The sequence below is a fragment of the Strongylocentrotus purpuratus genome, unplaced genomic scaffold (assembly GCF_000002235.5).
Source record: "Strongylocentrotus purpuratus isolate Spur 01 unplaced genomic scaffold, Spur_5.0 spur5_scaffold_21, whole genome shotgun sequence".
Taxonomy (NCBI): Eukaryota; Metazoa; Echinodermata; class Echinoidea; order Camarodonta; family Strongylocentrotidae; genus Strongylocentrotus; species Strongylocentrotus purpuratus.
In genome coordinates, this window is record NW_022145607.1 from 6045573 (window position 1) to 6064431 (window position 18859).

Below are 18859 nucleotides of genomic sequence, written 5' to 3' on the forward strand. Positions count from 1 at the left end.
CCCTTACATGGTCTGATTTCAGCTTTCTGTTCATTCTTATGATTATGTCCGATGAGAGCAAGAAAAAAATGTTCAGTACATGTACAGGGGTATGTCCTATTTTCTTTCCTATTTTTCGATTTTGCAGTACCAATCATTTCTTTAGTTACAATGTTTATAATCTACAAATCTCCACATATTCTCCTCCGCAATAAATACAAGGCAGATTTTGGTCCTAAATTCAAATAGCACAAAATGTTCTACTTCTTTCCATTCACATGCCATCAAGAATGCTTGTTTATTCAAAGGATCATACTTACTGCCTGATCTTTCTGCAGGTTTCTGCTGGAAAGCCTGTTTCTTGATCCAATCAATGCACTCTCTTAGTTTTCTACTCTCTGAAGGAATGATTGCATCAAGGCACAGGAAATCATGGCACGGGTAACACCTACATGTATATCATGGGAGGAAACAAAAAAGAAATTATAACCAGAACGTCAATGACGTAGCGCTCATCCGCATCTCGAAACAACAAATTTCGTAAATTTTATGTGGTACACTTTTGAACTGGTCAAAAAATAAAAATTTGATGCCCTGGAAGGGACATAATTCTGTGTAGAATTTTAGTAAACCAAATTTAGCTCTACCAGATAAAGCAAACCAAATCAAAATCGGTCAAGAAATGAGGGAGAAGAAGCAATTTTTGTTTTTTTCTGGAATAAATTTGCATACATTACCATAATTCATTAATGGAGAAAAATTTCAAAATTCTGCGTAGAGGTGTAGTGTACCAAAGTTAGCTCTATGATATAAAGCAAATCAAAAAGAAATCGGTCAAAATATGAAGGAGAAGAAGCATTTTTTGTGATTTTTTAAAATTATTTTTGGAATAAATTTGCATAAAGTACCATAAATAATCAATGGAGCAAAATCTCACAATTCAGTATAGAAGTTTAGTGTTCCAAATGTAGCTCTACCAGATAAGGTAAACTAAATCAAAATCGGTCAAGAAATGAGGGAGAAGAAGCAATTTTTGTTATTTTTTGAATAAATTTGCATAAATTACCAGAATTAATAAATGGAGAACAATTTCAAAATTCTGTGTAGAAATTAAGTGTACCAAAGTTAGCTCTATGATATAAAGCAAACTAAATCAAAATCGGTCGAAATATGAAGGAGAAGAAGCTTTTTTTTGTGATTGGAATAAATTTGCATAAATTACCATGATTAATCAATAGAGCAAAATCTCAAAATTCTGTGTAATTGTTTAGTGTACCAAAATTAGCTCCACCAGATAAAGAAAACCAAATCAAAATCGACCGAGAAATGAAGGAGAAGCATTTTTTGTGATTTCAAATAAATTTGCATAAATTAGCATACATGTAGATTTAGATAATGAATTTCAAGATTCTGTGTAGAAGTTTTAAATCCCCCTCCTAGCCCTATCATATGAAACAATCAGAATCAAAATCGGTTGAAAAATGGACGGACGGACGGACGACGCCATGGCATAAGCTCATCAGGCCCTTCAGGCCGGATGAGCTAAAAACTGAAATACATACTGCCCAGGGGCGTACGCAGGGGGGGGGGGGGGAGGTTTGGGGGTTCAAACCCCCCCCCTTTGGTATTTTTATGTGTGTAAACCCCCTAAAAAAACCTAAAACCAGGCACGCCTGGGCCCCTTGAGCCTATAAAAATAGCTAGGCCTGTTGTATCAGTCGATATATCTATAATATTAAGAGAAATGAGCATTGCACTGTTAAATAGGTACATTATAATATTGCCTGCTAGTAAACCCTTTCAGAAGCAATTGCTTGGATATTTTTTTTTTGCCATCAGCTAAATAAAATATAGGGTTAACTGAATTGTTACGAATTCATGATATATAAATACTCGCCACACAGTCCAATTTGACAAGCAGACAACTAGGGGATGTGAGTTTGACCTGGCTGTTTCAAAATGTTTCAAGGCGTGCTGGGCTGGACTATAACGAGAACATCCCTGTTTAATGAAAAGTACATATATCTTTTGATACTGTAAAGAAACACAGCTTGGAAAAGAAAACTGGATCAAATATTTTGATAAGCTCTTGAATTTAAAGGACAAGTCCACTCGAAAAATAACTTACTTTCAATAAAAGCAGAAAAATCAGACAAACCAATCAAAAAAAGTTTGAGCAAAATTGGATAACTAATAACAAAGTTATGAATTTTTGAAAAAGTATTTAAAACTATGGAACAATGAGAATCACAACACAGATTGCCAAGATCAGTTTGTGACGTGATGTCCTCACTATTTATCAATTGCTCTTTATATGGTTTAATCCCATTAATTTCACTTTTTATTCCCCACGCCTTTGCCCAGGTTCTATGATTTGTATCATATTGCGTGCATGACATTTCACAAAATCTTACATAAACTTTGAAGAATTTATAGTATTTTCTGAATACTGTATATTCATAATTATTGATTTTTATATAAATAGTTTATCAAAAGTCATATTTTTCATGATTTAACTGGAAAAATTACTCTATATTAGTGCATCTACACATAAATATATTACTATTAATCTAACTTGGATGCTGGTGTGTGAAGAAATACGATTCTTAAGGAGAAAATAGGAAATTGACATCAATATAAGGAAAATAATTAGTGGATAGTGAGGACATGACGTCAAAGACTCATGAGTGAGTTGCTAATTTGTCTAGTGATTTTCAAAGTTTTTAATGTCATTAAAAATTCAAAACTTTCTTATTACTCATCCGATTTTGCTCAGACTTTTTCTGATTGGTTAGTCTGATTTTTCTGCTTCTATTGAAAGTAAGTTATTTTTGGAGTGGAATTGGGCTTTAAGGAGAATTAGATGAGCTTCAAATTTAAACAAATGTCTTATGAAATGATTTAATGTACAAAAGTCTACAAAGCCTTAAACAATTCAATATAATTGTGTTTCTGGAGACATTTACAAACATTCTATTCCAAAACATAAACAAAAAGCTTTATGCAAAATATGATAATAGATATTTAGGATCTTTGTATAAATACCACATAAATGCCAGCAGAGGAAATTCTTTTTATAATTTCAATAATTCAATCGCTACTTTAATATCAATGAAATTATCTCCTCCCCTCTTTTCATACACAAAATAAAATAGACATTTCTAATAAGATCCAGACTGTTCATAAAATGAAAGCATTTGTTCCAAATGGGCAGTTTCACTTTCCTAAGGATATACAGTATGCATACACCCTGAGGATGTACATTACGTAAACATTTATCAAAACTCTCCTTCCCACTTCACGCAAGTAAGTTAACTCTTTTATGTGTGCATGTAAGCGAATGGCAAGTGTCTGTTTTTGGGGAGTAAAATGTGAATCATATCCAGCCAATCAACTATTCAATTAAATTCAATTAAATTTGCATTTATTTCATTCTCGATTAAAAATTACATTGATACAAATTCGTAAAAAAATTTAGAAAATGAAATGGGGAACTACATGTACATAAATAAAGCCCTAAGGCCTTGTACAAGCGTAGTTCCCAAAGCATTCATAGCATATGTAAAGCAAAGCAAAGATAAACAAAAACAAAACATTAATAAAAAAGAAACAAAAAACATAATACACAAATGTAAACATAAGATAAATTACTATACATATTTGAGATAAAGAAACTGCTTCGACTTTTTTGAAGGCATTAACTGACTTGGATTCAGAAACATCTTTGGGGATGGATTTCCAAATCACAGAGAAATTATGTTGTACTGATTTTATTACCTTATTTGTTTTTACTGGCCATACTGTAAGTGAATAGAATTCCTAAAACGGGTATTGCGATTATGTATCTGGTAATTAAAGGGACTTGGTAACATTGTAAAGATGAGAGATAGTGGTGTTAAGGTAGTGACTTCAATGCTAGATGTACAATTAAATATTATCTGAAAATTTGAGTGAAAACGGACCATTATTAATGATATAAATTGGGAAAAACTGATCGATTCCTTAATTCTTCCAACTATATTATTACAATTAAATTACATTTAAGGTGAATGTAAATCGTCACAAAGCAATAAATTGACTTTTGATCTACATACCATTTCAGAAATTTAAGTGTTGACAGATTTTAATAGCCTGTTTTATGTTTTTTTTTCATGAAAAAAGGTTGGGAAAATTCAAAAATGGTTGGGATAATTTATTGTTAATCACTGTTGGAGATCACCAGTGATGACTTCAAAGAAAGCCATAGATATCTCTGTGGTTTGAGAATATTTTCAGGATTTTTTGCATGTCAGAGGGTTACAATACCCCAAAAGGAAAAACCTGTTGAACCAGTTAAAGCCAACTGGTAACCCTGGAAATTGAAATGGGCCAGTTGACCCAGACCAGTTGAATTCTAACTGGACCAGTTAGGATTTGACCAGTTGAATTTTAACTGGACATGATGAGCTCCAGGACCTTTGACCTCATGACCCCAAAATCTAATCAGTTTATTGGTTCAGCAAGATATACATGTATACATGTCCTGAGTTTGATGGTAATCTGTTCATCAGTTCTAATGATGTGATCACGAGCTTTTTTTGCATACATAATGAGCCCCATGACCTTTGACCTCTAACTCCAAAATCTAATCAGTTTATTAGCTCTAAATTAAAGATACATACATACATGACCTCTTAAATTTTGGCAGGAATCCATCAATCGGTTCTTCAGATAATGCAATCATGAGCTATTTTGGAATACTGTATAAGCTGATATTTTTCACGTACAGATATTTTTGCGACTGACAGGCTAAGAGAAATTTCTGCGAGTCCTTGCTATCGCAAATAGTTGCTCTCTAAAAATATCACACAGCAGAATCAATGAATGGGCATTCACAAAAGTCCTTACGCCAACACATACACATACAGACTCAGTACGCACAGGTTTGAGCATGATGCATGATGCACGTAATGCATGATAATGCTTGATTAAAATACCAAGTATTCCAATTGTTGACAAGTGTTACAAAAAAGTATGAGACTTTTGAAAAATAAGAACTTCCCCACTTGCCGTCGCAGAAAGTGGAATCATGGAGTGAGTGTTGCAAGTGGTGCTACACACAATAAACTGTGAGTAGCATGCTAAAGTGAGTGGGCATAAACATGTACGGAGAAGTCGCCAGGCAAATGGCGCTGGCGATCGAGAGGGCTCATGAACATAATTTTAAGCTGATATTTTCATGTGTTGAAAAATTTGCGATAATATGCAATTCGGGAAAATAACAGCTAGTACAGTACCGTAAATCTCCGTGTATAAGGCGCACTTTTTTGCCGCCGAAAAAATTTGAAAGTCGGGGGTGCGCCTTATACACAGGCACAGAGAATTTTATTTTTTTATTTATTTATTTTTATTTTTAATAGTTTCGATTTATGGCGCTATGCCTGGCAATGTCTCCCAGCTCAGTAATCAGTGTGTTGACTCACGACTCGAAAACTACAACAACACTCAAATTTGTCTGTCATCTTGGTTTGAAAGTAATCTTTCTAATAGATCTCAATATGTAGTTTATAATAATAATTCCTCAAATATTTTTTCTATAACAAATGGTGTACCACAAGGTGCACCATTAGAACCATATGTACTCTTTTGTTTTTAATTTTCATTAATGATCTTACACATTCTTCTAAAAACGACATTGTTACTATTATTTGTGACAAGTTCACCCAGCACAAATCAGACCCTTCAACTGCACCTCGATGTAAAATGAAGGTCCTTCCCGCGTGGGTTTTTTTTTTTTTTTTTTCCTTCTCCAAAATAGGGGTGCGCCTTATACACAGGTGTGCCTTATACACGGAGATTTACGGTACATAATGAGCCCTGTGACCCCAAAATCTAATCAGTTCATTAGCTCTGAAAAGATACATACATGACTCAAGTTTGGCAGGAATCCATCAATCGGTTCTTGAGATAACGCGATCAAGAGAACGGGAAGTACGGACGGACAAACAGACAACCCAAAATGCATACCGTAAATCTCCGTGTATAAGGCGCACTTTTTTGCCGCCATAAAAAAATTGAAAGTCGGGGGTGTGTCTTATACAGGTACAACAATTTTTTTTTTTTTTTTTTTAGTATTGATTTATGGCGCTATGCCTAGCAATGTCTCCCAGCTCAGTAATCAGTGTGTTGACTCACCACTCGGAAACTACAACAACACTCAAATTTGTCGGTCGTCTTGGTTTGAAAGTAATCTTTCTAAACGATTTCAATATGTAGTTTATAATAATAATTCCTCAAATCAGCACCTTAAATTGCACCTCGATATTAAATGAAGGTCCTTCCCTGCGTGGTTTTTCGACAAAAAAAAACAAAAAACGGTTGCGCCTTATACTCAGAGATTTACGGTAATGCCTTCGGCTACTTCGTAACGGAGGCATAAAAACGAACAACCAAACTTACCTGATTTCCACAGGCTAAACAAAGCCAGATGACAGGCTCATCATCTTCCTCTTCCATATAGCTATCACCAGCACACAACTGTAAACAGAACAGTGACAATGAATGTGTTTTCATTTCTGGAACATGCACAGCTCTTAAGTTTGTACAAATACATTGCGCAATATAAGAAATCCCATTGAAAGAATAATATTGCGACATTTGCAAAATAAGGAAATTGTTTTTAACAGAAACATAAGGTGGATCATTTTCCCTCAAATTAGGGATGATAGTGAGGACACTGTTCTGGTGAATACCTGTACCCTTTGTCACTCGGTGTTAAAAGTCAAGCCCTGGAATGCGATTGATTTAGATCAATCGCAAGTCCTCCAATCAATCGTAGGTTTGCAGTCTCCTATCTCTTATGTACATAGTTGCGATTGATATCAACTCTTTGTAAGACGGGGCCCTGTCATGCCATTCTCAAGCTGTCTCAATAAACGGCTGCCTTTCAGATTTTGTACCACTTACATGCGGAGTTCCGCAAGGCTCTGTGGGCAGGCACACGATGTTCTCGTTATATTTAACCGGTTTGAAGAATATTTTTCATCACCATTCTCTCTCTTATCATGTTAATGCTGATGATATTCAAATATATACTTCTTTCAAACCCAATCAGAGCAATGCAGCCAGCACTATCCATAACATTGAGAGTTTTTTTTATTTTATTTTATTTATATGTTTTATTGACCATTCATAATCACATTTTTACAAACTCATAGGAGAAATTACAGTCTAAACAAAAAGAAAAAACAAAAAAACAAACAAACAAATAAAACACAGCAGCAACAATTTATAGGAAAGTATAAAACAATGTAAAGCTAAAGTCATAACTCAGCCGCGGGGGGCTCGGGGAAACGGGCTCCTGTATAACATTGAGAGTTGTGTACAAGATGTTCATAATTGGTTAAACTCACATTCACTAAAATTAAATCTTGCCAAATGCGAATTTATAATGTATGGTTCTAATACCCCATTCACAGTGGTTTTGAAATTTGTAGCGGCGTTGTAGCGGAGCGGCGACACCGCCATAACACCGCTACAAATGCATTCACAGTAGAAAAGTTATCCCGCTGCAGCAGCGGGATAAATATCATGTACCCATTCACGCTGCAGCGGGTGATTTTTATTACCTCCGTAACAAACACGTGTATGCATGGCTCATGACCCGCGAGTGACCCCGATATGACCGGAAATACTTGCTTGAAATTGCGCGGTAAACATGTCAAGTTGCTTTTTGTATCCTCGATCATATTACTTTTTAAAAAAACTAGCATTTTTATTGCTTCCAGTCAGAATATTTTAATTTTTTGAAGTGTGAAATATTTTTATTTGGATAATTATAATACCTACATAATAATAAAATCAATTTGAATCCACTGGTTACTTTATTTCTATTTCACTTTATGTTCCCCATTGCTGTAGAAAAGAGGTCAGTGATAGGTAAGTAAACAAATCACACGTGTTTGTCGCGGTGTTATAGCGGAGAGCCTTCACACTGAGTAAACACCGCGACAGCAGCGGGACTGTCCCGCTGCTGTAACTAGGCGTCCCTAGCGATAGTTTGTGTCGGCGTTATCGCTAGGCGGTGTTATCCCGCGATAGTTTATAACGGGTCCGAGCCTTCACACTGAAGACAACACCGCGACAGCAGCGGGACAGTCCCGCTGCTGTCGCGGTGTTTGAGGCCACTGTGAATGGGGTATAAGACTCAGTTAGAGAAGATTTCTATCACTTCAATTACCCTTGCTAGACATGAAATTACCCTATCCAATGTATGTCACAACCTTGGTGTGTTTCTCGACTCAAATGTCTACACAAATTCAATATGTCTCAAAATCAGTCCAGTATCAGTTACGTAATTTGGGTTTTATTCATAAATATCTTAACCGTAGAAAATTACTCATGCTTTAATTTCATCTCGCTCTTCCAAGTTGGAAAGAAAGGCGGAAAGAAATATATCAGGCCGGAAATTTGACACCCAAAATAATACAAAATGGACAGAAAATTGGCATCCCTGTTAATAGTTAATCGATGCTCACATCTTAGGGGACTCATTTAGTGTGAATTTCCATGAAGTAAAATAAAACCACTTCCATACATGCCAACATTTGAAAATCAGAAATCTGTACACTATGTGCGCGAAGCGCACATCACGAGCGCGAAGTCCTTTTAGCCGGAGTCCAGGGCCCGCTTTAGGGCCCTGGAAGCTCTGGGTTTCCAGATGCTCTCTGGTGCAATCTGAGCCTATTTTAGGGACCATTTCCCCTAAAATTCAACCCAAGTTTATGGGTAATTCTTGTGTCATACCAAACAAAAAAGTGATTGAAGTGAATTCCACATTTTAATTTATCCTTGGCAGAGACAGAGCAGATAATAGACATAGATTTAATTAGCCACTCATGCAGAGTGATGCATTTAAGTCTAGTTACTTTTTAAATAATTATACATGACATAGATCTATGCATAAAATGAGACTAGCAATAATGGTATTCAACTTTCCAGACAACAGTCAACAATCCAAAATTATTGTAACTCATTGAGCTACATGTAAATGAGGTTGTCAAAATCAATGTCAGCAGAACAAGACATTTTGCCGACAATAAATGCAGTAGAATCTATGCATATTCCTCCCCTTTTGTGCTTGCTCTAATAAAGGGAAATCGTTCCTTGTATTCCTGTTTGTACTTCTGAATTCGTCTTGCTGCTGTTCCGCTCATTTTGACAGATTTTCTTCCGAGACAAATCACAAATCACAAAGTATACGGTACCTCGAAACACGTACTTTGCATGGGGACCCTATGCATATACGGTGCGCTAGCGAATGCATGCATATGCTGATATGCGCATGCAAACGTATAGAAATTATACTTACGAGATTTGCCAGCGCAAGTATTTACGTACGGAAATGTTACGTACGGAAACACATATCAGAGTGCACGTGGCGCGCAGCAACACGCTGCCACTGTACGTACATATCAGTGCACGCTGCACGCACCTTGCGCAATGCAATCCGTTCAGCACTCGATCGGATCAATGCTATGTATGGAAAGCCAAATTCCCCAAAATCGGAACGTTCCGTTTTTTAGGGCTATAAAAACTTCAAAAACGGAACAGTTCCGTTAAAATCGGAACGGTTGGCATGTATGCACTTCATACGTGTAACAATGTCATAAGAAAAGGCCACAGATAAATCACTACTTACTGAACACTGTCCAAAGCCATGATTCTTGAGAGCCTTCTTCACATTGTTCAAGCTGACAGAATTATTCAGATGAGTGCATTCGTCACCTAGTAGACAATCAGAAAATGTTTATTCAATGTATCGCAATCACTTCCAAGCATGAGTAATTCTCCCTATCTCTGTAATTACCAAGAACTGCAAATACATACTAATCTCTGTGCCCTGTTGCATAAAACATGCCACTGATGGTAACTTACTAACTTTGTCATCAACATTAACTAGTACTACAATGGCAACATCTTTTAACAGCCAATCAAATCAAGGATTTCATGGAAGTTACCATTAATCAAGAGCATTTCAATTTCAAATTAATTGTTTTTGTCCAATGAAACTTTGCTTTGCTCACATTTTCCATACAACTTTACATACCATAATATATAAAGATATCATAGCAAATATAGATATCTAGACATAGATACATGTACATGTATAACATGATAAATACAATATATGAACAAAAACAGTATTCCAGTATTTCCTTTGACTTGTATTTGATGGAGGTGGAAATATGTACCATGACTGAGAAAATGGTATACTAAAGAGCTCGATACAAAGTAGAAAACTGATTGTAAGTACAAATAGGAACAACAGCAAAGTTGCCATCAGTGTTAAGTTTTATGCAACAGAGCCCTTAAATTTTTAATCTATCTGACGCACCATTGACACTAACCCTGCAAAATTAAGCTATTTGCTCATAAGCCAAGGAATAGGATATTAAGTCACTTTAATCTTTCTTCAAAAATTAGCACATTTCTAAAATAGTTTTTCTTCTTTCAACTTAAATCCAATTAATTTGAGGATTCCTACCAAAAATAGATAATTCCACTACATCTCTGGTTGAAAATTTGTGGCCAGGGCTCTCCTCTAATTTTGTTGGAAGGGGGTCCAGAATTATTTTTATGTAAAAATGTTAATACATGTTTATTGAGGGTCCAGAGTAAAATTGGGGGGGGGGGGGGGCCTAAGTGTCCCGGTCCTATTGGTGTCGAACTCTATCTAAAATACAAAGGGATGGTACAAATACATACCTTTAACAGTTTCTTCATCAGATGAATTGTGGTAGTCCGTTTGTTTCTGCTGGAAAGCCTGTTTCTTGATCCAATCAATGCACTCTCCTAGTGTTCCACTCTCTGAAGAAATGATTGCATCATCGCACAGGAAACCATGGCACTTGTAACACCTATATCATGGAAGGAAACAAGAAAGAAATTGTAACAAAATAGGGAAAAAATAGGGAAGAATAGAGAAAAAAGGGGGGAATAGGGAAAATCAGGATAAAATAGAGAAGGGAAAAAAATCTGGTAAAAAAAAAAAAAAAAAAATCTGGATTTTTTTTTTTTTTTTTTAAATTGGGAAAGAAAATAAAATTCGGGAAAAAAAAAAAAAAAATCGGGAAACCGATTTAAATCGGGTTTTTATCAGGCCTGCCCGTGTCTGTAAGAAATATGAGGACCATAAAATGAGCTTATTACAAGTATTTTTCAGATTTAGAGCCCGATTTTGTGTGAGTCGCAAGCTCAAAAGTATCTCAATCGCATGTATTAAATCAATGCAGCCGGACACCGCAACGCACACTCTGTCTAATTCAGTTTCCAATTTCCAACACCGCAGAACTAGTTTTTCGGCATGGTGAGCTCCGGCATGGGATACCTGTTCCGTCCGCTAGTGCTAAAGATCAGCGGGGAAACACACGGTGCGCACACGCGCTTCCTATTGACTTTGTACATGCGATCGAAAACTGTCTCGCTAGGTCGATAACTGTCTCCGAAACAGTGAAAATTGAAATGAATATTGTCATGGCAATTACTGATTTTTTTTCTAGGATTCTTTTTTTGTTTAAATAATAATAATATTTGCTTCATGATTTGAACAAGAAATGATAAAAAATAGGAATTAAAGAGTCCAAAAAATAGGATTTTGTCTAAAGTGGCCGAAAACCCCCTCCTTCACTTGAGGGTTAACTGAATTTTTATGAATTCATGAATACTCGCCACACAGTCCAGTTTAACAGGTCGACAACTAGGAGATGTGAGCCTGACGTGGCTGATTCATAATGCTTCAAGGCGTGCTGGGCTGGACTATAACGAGAACATCCCTGTTTAATGAAAAGTACATATATCTTTTGAAACTGTAAAGAAACACAGCTTATAAAAGAAAACTGGATCAAATATTTTGATAGGCTCTTTGATTTTAGGGGAATTAGATGAGCTTCAAATTTAAACAAAAGTCTCATGAAATGATATAATGTACAAAAGTTTGAAGTCAACAAAAATTGTAATACCGGTGTTTGATCCAGGCTTTATTTTGTTATTGAATATACCAGTACATTAAGAAACCTTTTGAGTGACTTTATTGACATGAGTGTCCCATTGCATATTATAATCAATAAAAACACCAAGAAAACTAACACTTTTAATCTTATATAATGGAACTTCATCAATTTTTTTATAAACAAATTATCAAGCAAATTAGTGGAATATGCAAGCCTATTTGCTATGGTAATATTTGATCCAGGCTTTATTTTGTTATTGAAATGCATATAGGGCAAGGGCCAAGTATTGGGTTGAAAATAGGCCTGAGTCATCACGGGTGTTGCCGAACCCGGGTTTGACTTCAAAATTTCGGGCGGGGACCGGGTACCCAAAATTTTCACCACTGACACTAAAAAATCGTATGTATGCAGCGGCGGGAGTTAAGATTAAGTAGTTGTTCTAATAATGCGACGGAAAAGACAGTTACTGCTTTCAAAACAATAAAATAATCAATTGAATTAAATGAAGATGCTTTAAAAAATGAATGGATATCATTTCAGTTGACGGTAGGTGTTTTTATCGCTCTAAAAATGAGGCTGCAAGAAAGGAATCACGCTTCGTGGCGTGGCACCGAGTGCGTTCAGAAACGGAAGTGGAAATATGACCCACTGAAGACTGAGCAAGTTAAGAAAGTCCCACACTCAAGACTAAAATGTTGATCAGACTATTACAATTAAATTGTAATAATAATAGGCATTAATTTAATTGTCAAAATATATCCACAACATAATGGTTTACCCTTGATATTTTGATGAAGGAAAATAATTTAAAGCTCTTGATATAACATCGAAGTGCCTTTCGTTCGTTCTAAAAATGTGAGTGTAACTGGATGGCTGAAGTAGTGAAGTTACGAGTCAAGCTTGATGATATGCGTGTTTACATCCCTACACCGTCATCCGAGCTAATCGGAACAATAAGCATTAAACCAATTAAAAAACATCACGTTAGGCTTTCAGGGACTCCAATTTAACAAAATTACCTTAAAAAAATAATAATCTTTGACAAATATTACTATAGATATTCATAATATCTTACAGAAATAATGATATTTCATGAGCTACGTACTCGATATCGAGTTCAGCTAGCCATCATTTTGAAATCAGACGTATAATTGCCATGCGGTGCAGTAGACTGTAGAGGGCAGCATGCATCAGAGAGGGAAAAATTTGTGGGCCTTAGATCACGTGATATTCGCGTGCCTTAGATCACGTAATATTTTCCTCTCTGCTGCACGCTGTCAATAGTCTACTGCGCTGCATGAAAAATTACGTCTCATTTGAGTGTGGGACTTGAGTGTGGGACTTTCTTAACTTGCTCAGTCTTCAGTGGGTCATATTTCCACTTCCGTTTCTGAACGCACTCGGTACGGCAAAGAAGCGCGATTCCTTTCTTGCAGCCTCAATATATTAGAGCGATAAAAACACCTACCGTCAACTAAAACGATGTCCATTTATTTCTAAAGCATATTTATTTCACCAAATAGAAGTTTGTGGATTGCATATTTTTAGTTCTTTATTTCAAAATATCAGTGTGAAATTTAATTTTGAAAAACCCAAAACCCGAATATTCAAACCCGGGTTTCGGCGCGACGGTCGGGGACCGGGCGGGGAACCGTTTCGACTCAGGCCTAGTTGAAAATATGGCAAGGGTAAACTAGATGGAATTCGACTGCGCGCAGTCGAAAATGATGCCTCCGTCATAGAGCAATTTTACAAACCGAAACGGAAGAAATTTTTCAAATTCAAGTTCAATTGTAATCCATTAACATGTTCTCAGAATATCGTGATTACAAGCAATTTCTCATAAACATATATGACCCTTTGATCTTTGACCTCATGACCCTAAAATCTACTCAGTTCATTGGCTCTGCAAGATTTCCTGAGTTAAATAGTAATCCATCTGTCAGTTCTAATGAGAATGCGTCCACAAGCTATTTTTGCATACATAATGAGCCCATGACCTTTGATCTTATGAACCATTCATTGGCTCTGCAAGATACATAAATGATCTAAGTTTGGCAGGAATCCATCAATCTGTTCTAATGATAATACGATCACAAGCTATTTTTGCATACATAATGAGCCGCATGACCTTGACCTTTACCTCATGACCCCAAAATCTAATCAGTTCATCAGCTCTGCAAGTAACATACATGACCAAAGTTTGGCAGGAATCCATCAATCGGTTGTTCAGATAACGCGATCACGAGCTGTTTTTGCATACATAATGTGCGCTGTGACCTTTGACCTCGTGACCCCAAAATCTAATCAGTTCATTGGCTTTGCAAGATACATACATGACCAAAGTTTGGCAGGAATCCATCAATCGGTTCTTCAGATAACGCGATCACAAGCTGTTTTTGCATACATAATGAGCCCTGTGACCTTTGACCTTTGACCTCGTGACCCCAAAATCTAATCAGTTCATCAGCTCTGCAAGATACATACATGACCAAAGTTTGGCAGGAATCCATCAATTGGTTGTTCAGATAACGCGATCACAAGCTGTTTTTGCATACATAATGAGCCCTGTGACCTTTGACCTTTGACCTACGTGCTCCAAAATGTAATCAGATTGTTTTCCTATAGTGATACACACTATCACTAAGTTTGAAGTTTAAATCTCCAGTGGTTCTTGAGATATCATGATAACAATCTCAATGTATGGAATTTCATAAGTTGACCTCTGTGACCCTTGACCTTTGACATACGTGCTCCAAAATCTAATCAGATCGTCTTCCTATGGTGATACATACTATCCTTAAGTTTTAAGTTTAAATCTCAAATGGTTCTTGAGATATTGCGCTAACAAACTCAATACAAGGAATTTCATAAGTTGACCTCTGTGACCTGTGACCTTTGACCTACGTACTCCAAAATCTAATCAGATCGTCTTCCTATGGTGATGAATTCTATTCCCGAGTCTTAAGTTTAAATCTTAAATGGTTCTTGAGATATTGTGATAACGGTCAAACGGGACGGACGGACGGACGTACGGACGGACGGACGTACGGACGTACGGACGGACAACCTGAAAACATGATGCCTCCGGCACCACCTTCGGTGGCGGAGGCATAAAAATGGACTTTGAAGTAATAGTTGCTGGAGCAGTGTCCTAACAATTGTTCTGAGCTATATTAATCAAAGGTATAGAGTTAGTGTTAAGACAACAATTGGGTAATAGGTTATGTTTAGGATAAGGCCTATATGGTTAGGTTAAGAACAATATTTGGGTCTGCGGTTTAACTTAACCAATTGCCTACTGGAACCAGTTGGCCCATGTATTAACCCTATGGGAAGGAGATAATTCAGTAGTCAATGGGTTATAAGAATTTACTTAGTGTAGAAAACTGACACAGAGCAATTGTTGCAGGAAAGAAGAATCGCACAAACACCAGGGTGTGTGTCATTCATCTCCTGCAGGCCATAAGTAGTCATTTGAACCAAGTTTACCTGATACAAATTGATGAAACAAACTTTAACTGAAAAACAAACAACTAAACTTACCTGATTTCCACAGGCTAAACAAAGCCAGATGACAGGCTCATCATCTTCCTCTTCAATATAGCTATCAGCAGCACACAGCTGTAAACACAACAGTGACAATGAATGTGTTTTCATTTCTGGATCATGCACAGCTCTTAAGTTTGTAAGGTAGAATAAAGTAGGCCTGAGTCAATACTGTCGGTCACACCGAATCAGGTCCAGGTTTTGTTTTTTTAAACCGACGCTCCGATAACAATAATTAAATAAGTATTATATTTTTACCAATTTGTATTTCATATTCTAGCTCATCCTGAATCGATCCGTTCTGCCAATATGAATATGGGTTGCAAAGCAGTTCGCTGTTCGCGGGATGGGAATGTTAATTGCCAGAGCAGTTAGCTGGCTACTGCGTGGGTCGCACATATTTTTTTTTACACAACTGTTTAGCCATTTTTTTCGTGAAAAAAAATCCTATAAGTGCTCTGGTGAGAGAGTCTTATACTATTTTTACAGTGGCAATATTTTGCTTAAGCTATGGTCACAAATCAGAGCAGCGACCGACCGATCAGTAGCCTGCTTGGTCGCTGCTGGTATTTAGGCATCGCCCAGCGATTAGGACGGTGCCGGGCGGCGACCGCCCAGGCACCGAGCATATTTTGGGCGGCGAGTGAAAAGTGAGCAGGCGTGCCCAAATTTTAACTCCGCGTTAAAACTTCAGCGGCGACCGAGCGATGCCCTAGAAACGAGCGGTGCCTGGGCGGCCGCCGCTCGGTGGCCGGGCAGCCGCCGGGCAGAATTGGTTAGAAACTCGCCGCTCGGCCGCCGAGCAGGCTACTTTTGGGTTATGTGACCTTAGCATTAACGGGGTTAAAGGGGGGGGGGGAGGGTGGGTTTAGCCCCACCTATAGTCCGGGGTTAAGCAAATAAATGACAACAGAAACAAAAAATAGTAAGAGACTACGCAGTGGAGCGAATTAATGAATATTCACGCTATGGCTTGTACAGGGCTAAGAAATTGTAGTGAGAAAAGCCAAAACAGTTAGTCCAGGGTTAAGGATAGTACAGGGCTAAGCAAAGTATGGGTTAAGCAAAATCAGTGTGAAAAGAGTATGAGTTGTCAGCGCACATTTACAATCACCAGCAGCAATACAGTGCGTCCCAGAAAAAACGAAACCGGGAATTATCAATGTTTTATCATAACTTAATCACAACCATAATTAATGAATGATACATATTTGGAAAGCTTAGAGTCTCCTCTTTCAGTTGATGCTACTCACGTGATGCATATTTCACGCATGAGTGATTAAAATCAATTTGAAGGAAGGAAACCAAAAAGTAATTTGGTGGGCGGTATCTGAATTTCAAAGAAAAATTCATATTTCTAGAAAGTTCATTTTCTGCTCTTTCATATGATACCTCAATCAAGAAAAATGAGCCGGGAATAACAAAGTTCTGTTTGTTTAAAATAGCCCTTACATTTTCATAATTTTAACAAACAAATTCGTTTTCACTGGGTGCCTGCCGTAGCAAAAAGCAGATTTGACAAAAGACTTAACTCCGTTTCGTTGACAATCAGCCATGCATGAAGACTCTTGTCTACGGCTGATTGTCAACGAAACGGAGTTAAGTCTTTTGTTAATTTCGTTTATTGATACGGCAGGCAGCCAGTGAAAACGAATTTGTTTAATAAAATTATTGAAATGCAAGCACTACTTTAAACAAACAGAACTTTTGGCATAAGCGCTTTATTTATGTAGTTCCCCATTTCATTTTCTAAATTTGTTCATGAATTATTTTGTATCTTTTGTATCAATGTACTTTTTAATCTAGAATGAAATAAATGAGAATTGAATCGAGCAGGAAAAAAAATGGATATTTAATAGTAGTGCTGTAGCCGAACCGCTGAAACCGAACAGAAGTTCGCCGAACATGGCACTTCCGAACCGAACTGAACCGAACGCAAAGGCCTGGTTCGGATGTTCGGCAGAAAAATGTAAACGTTTTTGCAAGCTAATATACTTGTCATTTTGTACCTAATTTTCATGTCATGATTGCTCATTTTATATTTACTTTTTTCCCATTTTCCACCTTTGTGATTTATGCCTATCCAATGGTGGGCGCAACTTCACTGGCGCCATTTAAATCCTGACCACGCTACGTCGTGATCGCAAGCCATATAAACAAGAATACATGTGCGTGATCAAAACAGGTTCAGCTCAAACCCAATCAACAAAAAATTAATATATATTCTAGTAGGTATCACAGCTAACTTTTGAAAGTTTCTAAATTTCACTTCCCCTGCCCATTTCCTTTTTGGGCACATGAAAAGAAGAATTTTGATACCTCATTTGTCAAATTTGAATAAGTACTTTTGAAAATATGGCCACTTACATAAGAGACGAAATGGTCAAATTTTGCGTAATTAGGCTATAACTGACAATTAGCCATTTTCAAGGTGATATAATTTTGTAATTAATTGATGAATCACCTTTCTTTTCAAGAAATCTGTTCTCTGTATGGATTTCTACATGCCTATTTTTTTTCAGGTTCTTCTGACAAATATTTTTTTTTGTGGAATTTTTCAAATAATTATATGAAGCCCATTTTGATGCGTATGACAAATGGCTATTTTTGCGTCGCCGGAACAAGTTTTCATGGGTTTTGAAACATGGCTAGATTTAAGAGTGTCTATCAAGAGGGGCTGAATTTTGGCATATCTGGGGTATATATATATTAAATTATATATATATTAAATTAATTTTAAATTGGCATTTGAAAATGGCTCTAAACTCTTCAAGATGTCCAGGTAGACAAAGGAACATCCCTTCACTGCTATTGTGTAAAAATGTGTAGAACAGGTGTCACATGCATATTCACCTGTTCTACACATTTTTACATAATAACAGTGAAGGGATGTTCCTTTGTCTACCTGAGGAACTGTATATTTTGTCAGCTTTCTTTGTCCGTCATGTTCATAGTGTCAGGGTACAGCTGTATTCATCGGATTTGCGCTCAAGCACCATCTTGCGGTCATTCTTAATATTTACATGATCGTATTCTCCAGTAAATTCTCTTTCTTCTCTTATCAAAATCGAATTAAAAGTATGTTTTTCTGATATAGAAAAATTGTTTCAAACTTTTCACTCTGATTTTTCACGATCTTTTTGAAACATACCCCCAGGGAATAATTTTCCTGGTATCGCATCGCAATTTGCTATGCATTTTTGCATGACTGCTATACAAAATATCTTTTGTGTAGCAGTTTTCTTCCATAGAAATGTACAGAATTTCATTTGAAATATTTATCCATCGGCTGAAATTGCTAATCAAAAAATTTGAGGAAAATTATTCCCTGTACCCCCATC

General features: G+C 36.7%; 1 protein-coding gene across 3 annotated transcripts in view; it reads right to left on the minus strand.

Moving 5' to 3' along the window:
* LOC105446734 overlaps positions 1-18859 on the minus strand; it is a 41311-nt gene that overhangs the window by 13010 nt on the left and 9442 nt on the right. For all 3 annotated transcript variants that reach the window (XM_030994918.1, XM_030994916.1, XM_030994917.1), the window contains 7 exons: positions 15516-15593; positions 11689-11792; positions 10726-10877; positions 9659-9744; positions 6418-6495; positions 1877-1980; positions 300-427 (listed from right to left, as the gene is read on the minus strand). In XM_030994918.1, coding sequence (XP_030850778.1) covers positions 300-427; positions 1877-1980; positions 6418-6495; positions 9659-9744; positions 10726-10877; positions 11689-11792; positions 15516-15593 — 730 coding nt within the window. The remainder of the gene's footprint in view (positions 1-299; positions 428-1876; positions 1981-6417; positions 6496-9658; positions 9745-10725; positions 10878-11688; positions 11793-15515; positions 15594-18859) is intronic.